Source organism: Hirundo rustica, chromosome 2 (assembly GCF_015227805.2).
Source record: "Hirundo rustica isolate bHirRus1 chromosome 2, bHirRus1.pri.v3, whole genome shotgun sequence".
Lineage (NCBI taxonomy): Eukaryota > Metazoa > Chordata > Aves > Passeriformes > Hirundinidae > Hirundo > Hirundo rustica.
Window position 1 is genome coordinate 38,022,017 of NC_053451.1, and position 16,182 is coordinate 38,038,198.

Here is a 16,182-nt window from a genome sequence, read left to right on the forward strand (position 1 = left end):
GTATTTATTCTCCTCTTGGTAAAATTACACACTAAGCTCAGATTTAACGGCAAGCAGCTCAGTAACAGCTCTGTTCACGCTCAGCTGGATCAGCCCTTCAATTAAATTTCTTTCATTTCAAGGTAATAATCAAAACAGCTGACAATTCAAGTGATATCTCCACATCCACATCCACATCCACAACCACATGGAAATGCTGTATTTCTTATTTTTCCTTTTAACAGGAGAACCACGGCTGCAGGAACACAGCCCTAAATTAAGCTATTAAAAAATAATATTCTAAACTTCTTGTGTGGATGAAAGATACTATTAATGCTCAACTCCAGTTTTCACCATTATATTTGCTGATATTCTTAAGCAGCTATTACCAATTCACACCAAAAATAATCCTTTCACTACTATCTTTAATAAATCAAACACAACTTACTCTTTAAAAATGAAAGTAATGCTAGAATTGTTCTTTTCTATTTTATTCCCTTAGTTCTTCAAGGATTTGCTGCCACGTTTTCAGATAAAATATTTTCTCAATACTACTTATTTTTTTCCCATACTTCTTCCAACACATCCAGCAAGCAGATTTAATTTCAGGGTCTTTCAGTCAAAAGACATGAGGAGGCCTTTGCTAGACAGCGAGATATTTACATTTTTCATTATAGTGGAAATTTATATTCTTACCCATCCTAAATTTTTTACCACAACTCCCACTGTGAGGCATCAGAAATGAATATGTCCAAGGCCATTTAGCATCAACACTGACTAATGTCAGTGGCAGATCTTCTCTCAGTCTCCAAGTTCTCAGCATATTTTGAAACTGTTAATATGGGAGAATTAATTGCTTAAGCTGAACAAAACCTCTCCAAATTCTCCCCTCCCAGAATCACCATGATCTCAGTACCAAGTAAGCAAGAGAGAGTAAAGAACACTCATGATGTAACAGCAGTTTATTTCAAGCGATGAGCGCAACAGAACTGATTTGAGTAAAAAGGGTTTTTTTCTTGTTCTCCCAGACAAATTGACCTCTGGAAAGATAAAACTTACAGCTTTCTACATAAGAGTATTAAATTGATAGCTTAAAAATTCATCCAGGATGGTCCAGTTCCTTCAGAAGTAAAGTAAAAAAGCTTCACACTTTACCAATTAATCCTAATGTGTTGGACATACAATCCTATCGTGTAACAGGCTTGCCTGAGGGCTGAACCTGGGGCATGATGCCCAAACTTCACCCAAGCAGATGCAGCAAACACGATCCAAACTGCATTTGTGACATCTGTTTTAAATATGTAAAATTGGGGTAAATACTTTCAACATTATAAAAATTCCATCCTGACCAATATTTCAAAGGACTGAGGTTATCTGGCATTCAAATATCACAAATACCAAGGCAGCAGCCACATGAAATTACACCTGCATATCTCTTCTAGTGCTTTTCAAATCCCGTGGGGACTCTTGTCCTAATCCTTCTATTTTCCTCTGTTCCTAATTTCTAACTTAGCCCACCACAGTGATGCTTAGTTCAACTCTTAATCCCATTTCTGCCTAGCTAGCTAGACAACCAGCTCCTTTCAGCATCCACCAAACATAGTCTCCAGCTCTAGGCTGGACTTTAATACAAGCTTAGCTCACCCCTCCACTCAGCGTAGAGGGTGCTCATCTGAGTCTGTAAAACAATGATTTGTGTCAGGATTTATGAAGTATGGTGGGATCTTCCAACTTGCTACATCATATACCGTGAAATCCAAGCAAAGATGAAGAGACCTTTGTCTCTTGCAAAAGAAATAGAAAAAAGCAGAGGAAGCAGAACACGGAAATCCAAAAATGCAAAAGATTCTTATGATCATTCTCCTGCAACGCTAAGCGTCCAAAAGTGAGCAAGTAAGTAATTAAAAGGCCTAAGCAACACAGACAACTTCTGGGTGTGCGTTACATCCCCATGATTTGTCAAGTCCTTACTTAAAACAAACCTTAGACCAGAAAAAATTATTAAAAAAAAAAAGACTTCTGGGTCTGCTTCTTCCAAAAAAAGTTTCACATATACTCCAACAATAAAACAATGACATAATTTTTGAGTAATGCAAAAGACCCACGAATTAGTAATAAGTGATTTTTCCTGTCTTCTCTTGAAAAAACTAATGTGTTACTAGCAGGACAGCTGAAGTTTCCCTTCTCAAAGAATTATTTTCAAGCAAGCAGATTCCCTCTAACCAGTATATGACCTCTGAATGGTCCAGACATTACAACATACTCCGTCACTGATATCAAAACCATTTAATTTCTAAAATTCAATTTAAAAGGCTTTGGATTTTTACTTTCTATTAAAAAAAAAAACACTTTCTGAATCATTTTGGGAACCATTTTCTGAAGTTAGACAAAATGCAGCTAAGTGAAAAGTGATGCTATTTAAATTAATTCTGTTTAAAACCAGTGCTTCAATGAATAATGATAAACAGAAGGTAAATGTAAGCATGAGAGCGTACACAATTGTTGGTGAAAAAGTATTACAGCTACTGCATGCATACAAGTTGTAGAAACCAGTTGGAAAAAACCTCAAATGCCATTAAGATAATACAACATATCATGCAACAGCCTGGAAATATCAAACCTTTAAGAGCAAACTTTTAATGTTACTTTTTTGTGCCTTGCAGCAAACAATTTAATGTCCTCAAATATCCCAGTAACACCTGTAACACTTCAGCAGCTCCATTTTAGAGATTCATATCACAGGTGAGTTGCAATGGCATAAACTAAGTACAATTTTACTACACATATTTTTTTCAAAGACATAAAGATGCCGCATTCTAATGTTACACCTATATATAGCTAGATATTTATATCTTTTGTATATATATCTTTTTTATATATATGTATGTATGTATCTGTATATAAATACATAAACATACTCAAATAGACACATATATGCATATACATACATATACATACATACATACATCATACATATATAATTTCCTTTCTTTTCTTTTTCTACTTTCTTTTCTTGGAGATTGTTTTCCAGTTTTCCCTTTTCAGATTACCCAGACATTACAAAGGTTAATGAAAAAAATTAAGAAAAAACCTATGGCTGAATATGATTAAGTCATTTATAATTTTCCCAAGTCAGTCAGGGAAATGTGCCTATAAGCCAATTCACCACTGGCTCTTCTCATCAGACACATTCATTAAACTATCTTTCACCTATAAATCATTGAAGCCTTTGGCTGTAAGCAACAGTTTGGATCTACAAGATTTTTAGCTTTTCAAATCTATTGTGGTATCATTACCAGGGCAGGTGATAAGGGGCACATAAAGGGCAACCAAGAGTGAACAGAAGTCGACGGCCTCATGACAGCAAGGTGTGGTTAGGATTGGAGATCTTACTGGTGACCTTTCAGTGTCCTGGACAGACACTAAGAAGTGTTTTGAACCTTGAAGCTTTTTGATCTAGACATCTCTCAAGTATTGTAAGAGCTACTCATCCATCCTCAGTCTTAAAATCTTAACGCCTTGATGACTTGAAATAGGACACAGGCTATATGATGCTTCAGGAAATATATACTTCATCATTCAAGAAAAAATTGGGTTTTCTTTTGAATTTTTTTTTTTAATTTCACGAAGCAGATACATTTTCAGAGCAGCAACTTATTAGACTGATGGTATTTCCCTTTGCTTACTGTAGTAATTAAATTGTACTGACATTAAACTGTTTATCTCAACGGGCTTGACCTTAATAAGGTCTCATTGGGTGTTAAAGTTTTCGATGACAACAATCCTTAGGTGTTATCCAGGTCATTAGCTACTGCATTCATCAAGGGAATGGTAACAATAAAGCAAATATCTTCTCTTTCATTAATACTTTCTTCTAAAACATAAGGTTTAGCGCTTTTTTGTTTATTTATCAGTTTTGATTGGTTTTAAGGTATTAACAGCTCATTTAAATACAAATGATGAAGTCAAGAAGCCAGCTTTGTACTAGAAACAATTTTTTAATAAAGTCTTTGAGAAAAGGTTGCTACATTATTGAGCACTTTGGCTGGGAGCTGTAAAGGCAAAGCTGAACTTCCCCCACCGTTCATTACCTTCAGGAGTATTGGTTCCTAGGTGAGACCACACTCACCATTCAGTCAGCTCTGCTGACTTCTACTAGTAGATCCCAGCCAGCTGTGAGAAAGCAGGGACACAGTAAGAGGGATGGGAAGACTAAGGGACAAACAAGAAAACCAACAGGAGTAACAGGAAGTGAAGGCATAGATGCAAAACTACTTTGGAGCATTATCACCTAAAGTAAGCGGCACTTCATGAACTCTGTGATCAGGCATCCATGTTTGCCAATGCCACTTTATGGATACAGACCCAGCACACCTTTAGGCTTAATCCTCAGATAAACAAAACAGAGAAACAATTTTGCCATGACAAGCATGTACTGAAGATCACATTGACAAACGCTGATGAATCTCAGCAATGTGTGTCTCACTTAAAAAAATATATTTGGAAAAGGGTTATTTTCCAGTTGGCAGCTTTAGGGTACTACCAGCAAAAGATATTACAGAATCACAGGAATTCTACATTAGAAGAGACCTCCAAGATCACTGAGTCCAACCCATGCCCCAACACCTCAACTAGATCATGGCATCAAGTGCCACATCCAATCTTTTTTTAAACACATCCAGGAAGACTCTTCCAGTACTTTATCACTTTTTCTGTGAAAAACGTTTTCCTAATATCCAACCTATATTTCCCTTGATGCAGCCTGAGACTGTGTCCTCTCGTTCTGTCAGTTGTCAAATAATTGGTCACACCTACTAAAACAAATGTGGTTAAAATACAAATACAACATTAATTTCACTTTTTTATAAAAGTCAAAATGTAGTGAAGTATTGAAACAAAATTTCAGGTTTGCTAGCCTCTGGAAAAATAAACAACAAAACATATATTTAAATAAGCAGGTCTCAACAAAATGTAATAGCAGGTTTTTTAATGGATGCTCTGCACATACTTACAGGTTGAGCAGACTAATAGTGCTCTGGCCACAAGCTCACTGAGTAACTTCCACTTCTGCCTCACTCTGGAGGTGACAACTGGAATGAGAATCTCTGCAGGGACGTAGAACTGAATCGAATACGTCACAAAAATCCCAAAGGAGTACAGAATTTTTACAGACTGATACAACCTGTTGAAAACATTTACAGTCATATTAGTATGTAAGTTGTAAATCGTTCATAAAAAATTAGCTTGACAATGGCCCTAAGGTGATACATATATATACATGAGAAAATATTTTTTCCCCAGCAAACATGAATATAATATTTTAACTGCCTAAGAAATTGCAGAAAATAAGCCAGTTAGAGTAAATCTTCCAATAAAGTGCAGACATCCTTACCACTGCTACTTCTGGCTCAGTAAACAAATGACAAAGAGCTATCCATGCCTCCAACAGTTTTAAATTTGGATATATTTTTAATTTGTGCTGCATTAACTACAAGCATTTGTCACTGCTTGCAGCAAACTGACAGAAATGATGAGTCTCTTTGTATGATTTTCTTTCTATTATGAAAATTTTGGATGAGGGCTTGGTACATTTGCTATGGGGTGTTGTGTGTCCACTAATGGGAAAGGGGATAGGTCTCATAAACCTGTTTTAATAGAAGATGATGCCAAGCAGACCAAGTACTGAAAACCTTGTTTTTTGCTTCAGTCCGTAAAAACATGTTCAACTGAAGTAAAGCCAACATGCATAACAAAGAAAATAAAAAACAGCAGCAAGAGTAGGGAAAGAAAAAATAGGACCTTGATCTCTGCATCTCTCAAAGCCTGGCAGGGGTCACTTAATGCATTCTCTCTTCGAGTATCACAGTCTGTATCTGCACTAGTAAATAAAATCCAGCCAGGAGTGCTTTTGGCCCCTTATCCTGTGGCCAAATGGCATGGCGTGGCAAAAACTGTATCTGTACAGCTCAGCTCTCTTCCACCACACTTTCCATGATTGTATGATATGAGGAAGCAAAGAAAAATAAGCATCAACTAAAAATACATTTTGACTAATAGGTCTTAAATTATCTGTATCAAAGGTTTGGTCATCACTGTACACAACTCAGGGAATCTCCAAAGGCACATTCAAATGGACAGAAAAATTATTACATCAATTTACATGCTGAAACAATGGTGTAGCTAGTTTAGAAGCTGCTGCTTTTGTGACACACATTTTTTTGACCGCTGAGCAGCTTTTAGAAATTTAGAGGGAACAAGAGCTCTGCAAGACTGCCCTTATTCCAGAAGCTTAAACAGATTTTAGTTGGTTAAATTTTAGTTGACCCGCTACCCAGAATTCACCTCTGTCCCTCTGGCTTTAGATTGGCCCAAGCCTTTACAAAAGTGATTTCTAAAAGGTATTCAAAAACAGGATTCAAAACTTTAAACACACCATAGTTCAAAGTAAGCATCTCCAAAACACTATTTTTCTACAGCTCTATGAGGTTAAAAACTTTGCAAATTAAAAAAATATTTTTTATATTACTGAGGTAATTTTGGGTTATTATATTCCAATCAGAAAAAGATTACTCCTTAGGCTACCTTTTAATAAAAATCTAAATCATTCATATGTGCTAAACCTCTTTTCAATTCTACATTTTAGATTTCATTATACTCATTTTAAAGGTAGAGACCTTGGTAAGTAGTACAATAAAACCTGCAGAACAACACAGCTAGACCAAACAGAGCAATAATTATGAAAAGCTTTCACTTGAGCTAGTCCCATGTGAAGTCTTGTTGAACTTCAATACACTAATGTTTGTATGGTCATGAAGCTTTGGGATTCACAGTAAGGGAACAGTTGCACATGGACTGTCACATCATAACAAAGAACAGATGGTGGAAAGAACCTTCATATTCAGCCTCAAGAAGACAAGAACCCAAACAAGGACAAAGAAGATATTTTTTACAATGAGGGTAGTGAAGCTGTGGATGCCCCATCCCAGGAATGTTCGTGGCCAGGTTGGATGGAGCTTGGAGCAACCTGGTCTTGTGAAAGACTTCTCTGCTCATGGCACGGGGATCGGAACAGACGCTCTTTAAAGGTCCCCTCCAGCCCAAACCATTTTATGAATCTATGGGACCCAAATCAAGGACACTACCAAGTACTAAAGCAGAATTTTCTATAATTTACATCTGCAAATACTGAAAACTACTCTTTAAGTCCCTTTTCAACATATTCTAAGTAATATATTATGCTGAGTGACAATTTGTACTTCCAAACACCATCTAAAATAGAACAGCACCAAGTCATTTATCCAAAAGCACTAACCTAGCAGGAATATTTTAAGAATATGAGCAGTCCTCTATTTAAATTAAACTTAAGAACTTAACCAGTCTAGAGTCCGTGTATGCCTTCCAGTCAATTCATCTGTGAGGACATCAAATAAAACTAAGAAAGCAGCAGAATTCAAATTTAATTTTCATTATCAGGAAAGACTTATTTTTAAGACAGGGATTGTCCAGCTGGAATTAAACACATAAGCCAAGTCTCACTGCTTAGCTACATTCCAGGCAACCTTGCCTGATTGTCTTCTTATAAAAAATTTCCTCTGCTCCTTGCAATTCCTCTAGTTCAAACTGGGAACTTACTGGCTTTTTATGTTGGGACCAAATAGCAAAATACTGTCCTGCGATTCACTGGAAATTTGTTTTTCTAGCCCAGTTAATTGCAACCATTTGTCCCTCTGTACTGTATCAGGTAGACCCAGTCCTGCACAGCAACAGCATCGTACATCACAATCCCTGAGCGCACCACTGAGATGCTTCTCCTCATTTTGCTTGATGCTCTGGGATACTCTCCAGGGTAACACAAGAACAGATGACTTTGTTAACTGTGGATATGTGCCCTGAGTACCTTTGAGGTTATTACACTTATAATGCCAATTTCCAACCCCATAGAGCACCAGTTTCCATCTCTTTTATTATCTGTTTCCTTGCATTAGGCCTGCAAAGCCATCAGGACAAATATCATCATCATCACATCTGCACTGTAGCCAAGAGCTATTTGAAAACTCGTATGTGAACAGCTCTGTTAGGCAGCAGGGGTGCAGAATGAAGTTCACTCTGTTGCTTCCTTGAGCACAATAAAATGCAACAGTGAGTAGCAACCTTAGCTTATTCCACATTCCTCTCACTCCTTGTTTTTTAAGAGCACCTCTCTTAAGGTGCAAATAAACCCAAAGCTACCATTTAAAACAAGCTTTTCACTAATCTTATAAACAACAAGGACTGCCGTGTTATAATAGAAATAGAAGTATTTTTCCTTTCAGCTGCATCACATTGAATACGTAAACATTTGCAGATTTCTGGGTTGTTTGTTTTTTAATGTCAGAGAATCACAGAATGGTTTGGGTTGAAAGGAACCTTAAAGGTCATCCAGTTCCAATCCTCCTACCATGGTTAATACAATTCACTAGATCAGGTTACTCAGAACCCCATTCAGCCTGGTCTTCAACACTTCCAGGGATGGGGAGTCCTCTCTGGGCAACCTCTTCCAGTGTCTCACCACCCTCACAGTACAGAATTTTTTCCTGATTTCTAATCTAAATCTGCCCTCCTTGAACTTAAGGGTGTTCCCTTTTGTCCTCTCATGACATGCATGCCCTTGTGAAAAGTCCCTCTCCAGCTTTCTTGTAAAGCCCTCTTTCGGTACTGGAAGGTGCTGTAAGGTCTTCCCGATGCCTTCTCTTCCCCAGGCTGAAAATCCCCCAGCTTCCTCAGCCTGTCATTGGAGCAGTGCTCCAGCCCTGATCATCCTAGGCTGTCCTCTGGACTTGTTCCAACAGGTCAACATCTTTCTTGTGTTGGGGGCTCCAGCACTGCACACAGCCCTGCAGGTGGGGTCTCACCAGAGCGGAGGAGCAGATTTCCCTCCCTGGCCCTGCTGCCCACATTGCTTTGGATGCAGCCCAGGACATATTTGGCTTTCTGGGCTGTGAGTGCACATTGTTGGGTCATGATGAGCTTTTCAACCACCCCAAGACCTTCTCCCCAGAGCTGCTCTCAATCCACCCTCTGCCCAGCCTTACCTGTGCTTGGGATTGCCCTGCCCTGCCCTGCCCTGCACTTGGTCTTGCTAAACTTCTTGTGTATGTACATACAATGAAAGGATATAATTATATATGATGAGCAGTATCCCCAAAAACTAGAACCACAGGAGAAATAAGAAGAGGGGAAGGGGAAGGCAGAAAATCCCATGAAATGAAAAAAAAAAAAAAAATTAAGGCCCAAATGTCAGTTGTTACAACAGCAGTATAAAAACAAAGCAAGCAAATAAGCAGTAAGAAATAGATGAAAGTTCTAGCAATGAAAAAAACATTCATCCTTCAAGACACATTTTTTATACTTTCATGTATTAAGCATTGGAATCAGTCTAGCAATTACACAAAACTTCTTAAGAATATTAAAAATGAATAGTTAACATTGACTCCAAGGAACAAAAAGGAAGAAAAGAGAGTGAAAAAGTAACACATAAAAATTAAGAACATTCTTTACATGTGTTCTCCTCTTTTTCAAAGAATAAAAGAGTCAGCATTCAGCTCATCAGAGCAGGGTTTTTTCCCCACGATTTGTGATTTCACTACTTTACGAAGCTACTACAACAGACATTGAACAAGTAGATGCAAGTATATAACCTGTAAGACATTGTTTGATCAAAATGAAGACATTAAAATACTTTTCAGTTTTAGCACTTTAGCACTGGTGATATACCTAATTTTAGGCCTATCAGAAAAAAGTGCTAAAAAAAATTGTATTAGAGGATAGAGTATATCCATCCACAGGTAGATACAAAACCAACAATACAGCAGTTGAAATCATCTTCAGTGCATCTTCAGCATGTGAGACGTGCAGCCCTCATAGCATTAAAAAAAAAAAAAAAAAGCTAAATAAAATTGTAGTATCCTTGAGACACTGGCAAACATAAGTTTCATTCTCCTGATAGGAAATCATCATAGACACTATCCATGGACTTGCACTTGAACTACAAACCTATTCATCTTTGATGTCTTCTATTCCATTCGTTCACCTGCTAAACTTGGTGATTACACTAAAAAAGGGCACTATTCACCAGGATATCCAAGGTAAAAGTAGCTCATTTCAGAACTGCGTGACAGCTTGTTACAAACTGCAGATTCCCTCTTTCAACAGTCCTGGAACTAGCTTCTTCGAGAGATGGAATGATTTATAATATCACTGATCAGTCTCCATGTCCGAGTCCTTTTAATATGGAAGAAATTACTGGCTAGGACCACAGGTCTATTACAGGTACATTAAAACTCTGAGCACCCTGATGGCACCGAGGCATGGAACAACCTTGGCAACATTTCTGCCTTCTAGGTTACTGCTTTTAAATCACAGAGGCACTTACCACTTATCCTGTGGCAGGTTTAAAGTTATGCTGCCTTTGACTTCATCCCCAAAGCGGAGATACCCCAGAGTGGCCAGTGAGATGTACAATGCCATGACTATTGCCATCCCAATGTTCAGTGCCAGGGGGAAACGTGTGGCATCCTTCATTCTGTTTTCCAATGGAAGTACCTGGAAATACAAGGATAATCAATCACATTTTATGTTCTCCGAGTAAAACTACTTGCCTCCCCTATTTCAATGCCAACTTCCAAAATTTGGGTGATTTTATAAATAAGTAAGATTATTCTACAATAATGTTTTACCACCTGGATGGTCACAATGTTTTATGTACCCAATAGAAATATACTGTTTTGAAAAGCACATATTTTGGTTGGAAAAAAAGCATCAGTGTGGAATTATAAAGCAGTATTTAGAGGTTAGAAAAACCATTGAGAGAAACTTAACAGTATCCAGATGAAAATACATAAGCAATGAGAGTAACATGAATATATATATATATATATATATATATATATATACACACACACACACACACACACACACACATATATATAATTTTTTTTTTTTAAACAAATTTATTTTTTCAGCATCCAAGGACATTTCTCCTATTCTGGACAGGTATGCCTGCGCTTTCAGCCTCCATCACAGACAAACCTGGAGTCCATGACTACCAGAATGCAGTCCCATGCTCTTTTTCATCTCTCTGACAGAAACAGGGCCAGGCCAACTAAGCACTGTTTTTCCTAAACATAGTGCTTTGAGCCCCACATAGTCAAGCCATCTCACTGGGCCTGCAATCACTTCAAAGTGAAGACACAGGCATTGCAACCATTCCTGCATGAAGTTTTCTGGAGATTGCCTTTTACTTATACTCTTCAGCATTCAGAAAAATATACTCAGTAAGTTCCAACTTCAGTTTATGGACACCCAGACAAAATTTACAGGCAAGGCAGTAAAACCAAGTGACAAGCTCACATATTGCTCTTCCCACCTTCAATTTCAACAGCAAAACAGATCTTTCTACATCATTAAAACACCAGCTGAAGGTACATGGATACTCCTAGACAAGTACAATTTCGTCACTTCTTTCAGAAGAGCTGTACAGTCACCTCAAATACTCAGTATGGGATATACTGACAAGATTAAGACACTTACTACCGTATGTCTACATCTAAGTGAAACACCTAAGCTTCTACTGATGTCTTAGGATTTTAGCTTTTATATTTTTCATATATTTGTAATCCTGCAATTCTTTAGTTTATAACTCTAAACTCCATACAGAGTATTAGCTATTGTATTCCCGTTTTGGTCAGACAGAACAATTCCTCTCCAAGCCTGGGAATGAAGGACACTTCACTGTCTCAGGCCTCAGAAATGTAATCAATAGTGAGTTGGGGGGGAGCAAAAAAAATTACTTCATTGCCTGAAGCTGTAATTGGAAGATTAACCCCCAATACGCAAATAGACCAAACAAATAAAAGTATGGAAACCCATGACCTGTCATCCGTTTTTGGATGTAGCCCTGAGGCGGGGGGGGGTCTTCTTCTGCCCTAAATATACCTGAAGGCCCCTTAATAAATGTAACTGCTTTTTATTCTCTTAATTTTGTCTGGCCTCTGTTTTTAGGTAGTCCCAGAAAGGCATCACTATAATGAAGTTAGGTAATGAAGATCTAGGCAATACAGACAGTGAAATAAAGTTCCCAGTTCAGCTTATCTTTCAGTAGACATGCAGGTTATATTTGATGAACACTATGGCACTGTTAATTAAAGAAGCTTGTCATCCCTGGTTAGCACTTATGTCATATCTAACACAGACAAACAATCTCAGTGCAACAGGGTTGCCCTGTAAAAGCTACTGTTCATCATACAAAATTGCTTTTTAATTGACTGAATATTTACTATTTAAGCAATATGAGTTATGAAAAAGCAGATGTCATCCTCTAATAAACCAACAAATTGATACATCTGAATTGCTGGCATATTGTTTTCTATAGAGTAATCACTCCTTTCCTCCTAGTTACCCACTGACATTTACTTCCTGACTTATAGTAGCATATCACCACTGCCAATCTATCCCACATGGCCCTATTTCTCCCATATTTGAAATCCCAAAGAGGTAATTTTACACTTGTAACCAAGGGGTCCCTAAAAAGGTGCACATTTAGAGGCAATTTTCATTCCTATGCAATTAAAATGCATTATACATGTTAACTTCTTTATATATTTCACAGCCTCCACTGCTGACATTGTTCCTCAAGAAAAGAACCTGAGTTTGGACTGTGACTTGATCTGGTGGGGAATGCAAAATTTAAACACAGAAGAGTTTCAAAAATTAAATTAATTTTTAAATGAGTGTTGAGCAGCAGGAAGAATACAAAAAGAAACGTGGTCTGTAACTCTGACCAGGATATCTGCCTTTTTAATCTTTATACATTCTAACAAAGTTCTTCTCACAGGCAGACTATTATCATACAATTGTCTATCTGAAAATCAGTTTATAAATAAAGGACTGGTGGTACATACTAAATTCAATGTGCTTGAGTCCAAAGGAAACATTGAAATTTTCTTTTGAAATTTCTAACTATAGTGAATTTTTTTATATTTAACATTTAAACTCAACCAGTTTAGCATTTAAACCCAGAAGACTTGTGTTTCTCCAAGAAAAGAAAAACTTCTAAAAAAAAATAAAGCAATTTAAAACCATTAGAGAACAATGCTCTTAAGCAAACACACTCTGCTTTTTAACTGCCCACTAAACCAAGTTTACTCATTAAATGCAATGATACCATTTCCTGTATACTTATGAGTAAATCAGAATAAACCACACCCATTTAAATTCATGTTCTTGTATGATCATCTGTTACCCTGGTTTTTCTGAGTTTTTTAAGGCCTTTTTGAATTTCATAAATGGAGTCAGATCTTTTAGTTACTGTAGAATATTAGAGCAGTTTTCTACCTTTTCCCACAGATGTAACATAAACAAATCCTTTGTTTTTCATTCTCTGTCCTTTGTTTGCATATTTCTAACCTGAAAACAACTGTAACTGACAATTGGTCTGGCCACTGAGGCTGAGGGGTGGAAACCCCAAAAAGCCAATCTTCTGCTAGACCCACAAATGTATAAAAGGTAAGAAATAAACAAAGGGGTCTCTTCTCTCTGCTCTCTCAGCTGGGAGCTGGTTCAGAAGGACCTCTGCCTTGCGAAAATCTCTTGTCTGCGTGTGACTGCTTTGTGTGTCTCAGTGACAATCATCCTCTCTTTAATGTTACAACTTCCATTTTTGCTGAGTTTAAGGAAATGAGACAATAAAAGAAATACAGGATAATAAGACTCTTGGCAAGAAACACATTAACACAGGTAAATCTTGCAATTATATTTAAAAATGCTAATTCCTCACAGCTTATCCTTGAGTTAGTATCAGAACTACATGTGCCTCCAGGCTGAACAGATGAGAATGCTAATGCAATCTTTCCTGCATCACTCAGTCCAGGTGACAGTGTCCCTAACCAGCCCAGCACCAGCCTCCCCAGGCTCAAGTACCCTCTCTGACCAGCAATCTCAAGATAGTCGTCATTGCAGGAGATGCTTTCCTCAGTAAAACTGATCCCCAAGGAAATTATCCAAAACCTTAAGCTAGGTTTTACAGAGCATCCAGTATCACCTACTCCAGACAAGCTAAAAATTTCTGTAACTCATGGGATTAACATGACCTGAGTAACAAACATTTACATGTATATTACATGTATATTACACAACCACCGGCTCCCGAAGCTGTTGAAGCCCATCAGGATCCAAAAGATCAGCAGAGCGCTCACAAGGAGACAGAGGCTGCTGGGAGATACAGTGGGAGCCAGTGCTTGTTCTGACACTGAGTCACTGGTGGGCAGATACTGGATAGATCTTCACTGCAAAATTTCTTTCCAGACCCTGCACAGTTCCTCTTGCAATGATTCAGAAAACCTAACATTTCTCTGAATGCAAGAGACAAGGTTCTTTTCACGAATGCTTCTTAGTTCTGATTTTGTTGCTTCCTTCCTGGAACCAGGAGGTGAAATGAGTTAAGATTCAGTTTCAAAAATATATTTTTTAACCTTTTTATTTAATGACTCTCTTCTGTGCTTCTGATTTCCATGCTGTACTTCCTTCAAGCTCTTTCTCCTTCACTTCACACTAGTCCCTGTCATACCCCTGAACACCTATGAAATCAGATATTTTAGACTAAGCTTATTCTTTTCATAACTTCTCAATTTCCATCCTTTTTATTTTCTTCTTCACTGAATACACTATCATTTTTCTCTGTCACCTGCTTCACAGAGCTTTTCCTACAATTTTTGAGACATTTGCACACGTCACTACTATTATACTCCTTGAAACTTAATACCGGGTTCTTCTAGTCACAATCAACCTTTGGTTTCTTAAAATTGCAAAACAAATACAGTATATCTTGCTTTCATCCACCAAATAAATTCAGAAGTACCCATAATTAACTGGCAAAGAATCATAACTGAATGTCTGAAATAACCTGGCTAATCTGATATCATCCATTATGCAAAGTGCTTTCCCCTTCATTTCAAGCTGCTTGAAGCAGGTATAAACATCCTCAGTAATACCACTGCCTCCTCATTCCTTGCCTTGAATATCCTGCTACACTCACTGTCTTCCTGCAAATAAGCTGCAGGGGACTGCCTAATTTTAATCAGAAATCTCTACTGTACTTTTCATATAACTGCACAAAACAAAAAACAAAACAAACAAACAAAACAAAAAACAAACAAACAAACAAACAAACAAAAACCCACAAGAATTCAACCTGCAGGCAGTCAGATAAATTTTTATTTTATTTTCATAGCCATTGAAAGCTGATCTTGTAGTGGATAGCTTAAGAGCAGACAAGCTTAATGTTTAAATACATATAGTCACTTTTCCATTTCTCAGGAAATCCCACTAAAATGGCCATTTTTTATTCCCTGCACTTTTAAAATAAGTAATTCAGGTAGACAGCTATACAGGAGTTTTGACTGGCTTAGGCCAGAGACAACTCAAGAATTTTGGAAAATTAAAACAAATACATTTATCAATTTACTCAGGGAAAAAACCCTCCATTTCTAATCATGCCCCACAGCACCAAATAAAGCCCTCTTCAGTCAAAACAAAAAAGGCATCAAAGTTATTCAAGATATTTAAACCTAAATTCTACTACCTAATCTCCAAAGACAAAGTATTCAATCCTCAGCAAACCAATGCAGCGCAGGCCCGGCCCGCTCCTTCTTGTCTGCAGAAGGTACCAATGAATTCATCTGCTCACTGAAATGTGGATTTACAACCACAAAACCTACAGGGGAACTGTCTGCAGAAAAAATATAACTACATGAAGTAAAAGAATAATAACAACATACATCATTACATTGCCATGTTTGCTTGCCTGTCCTAGTGCATTTCCTCTTGCGCTGCACACAAAAAGGCCCATGCAATATTCTGAGCAACAGGCTTCTATTCCATCACTTTTAGATACATTTTTAAAGCTCACTGTCTTTAGTAATCTACAGAACATCACTATTTGCAACACGTACAATAAACAATCCAATTTTCCTTAACAGATCCCTCATGACTGCAAACAAAAGGTCAGCTACTATTACTCAAGGAAAAATGCAAGCCAAATGGTGACTGTACATCAATTTTTACAGTAAAAGTTTTATATGAAATAAATAAATCCAGAAGACAAGTTCTCACTATGGAGCACACTACCTTCTAAAATCTGCTGAGCAATTCCAATCACTCCAAAACCCA

At 37.4% G+C, this 16,182-nt stretch overlaps 1 protein-coding gene across 3 annotated transcripts in view; it reads right to left on the minus strand.

Annotated features, from left to right (window-relative positions):
- SLC36A4 (solute carrier family 36 member 4) overlaps positions 1–16,182 on the minus strand; it is an 86,844-nt gene that overhangs the window by 40,317 nt on the left and 30,345 nt on the right. For all 3 annotated transcript variants that reach the window (XR_005699674.1, XM_040056968.2, XM_040056969.2), the window contains 2 exons: positions 10,391–10,560; positions 4,992–5,161 (listed from right to left, as the gene is read on the minus strand). Coding sequence is in view for 2 of the 3 variants with exons in the window: in XM_040056968.2 (XP_039912902.1) it covers positions 4,992–5,161; positions 10,391–10,560 (340 nt within the window). In the remaining variant the exon portion in view is untranslated. The remainder of the gene's footprint in view (positions 1–4,991; positions 5,162–10,390; positions 10,561–16,182) is intronic.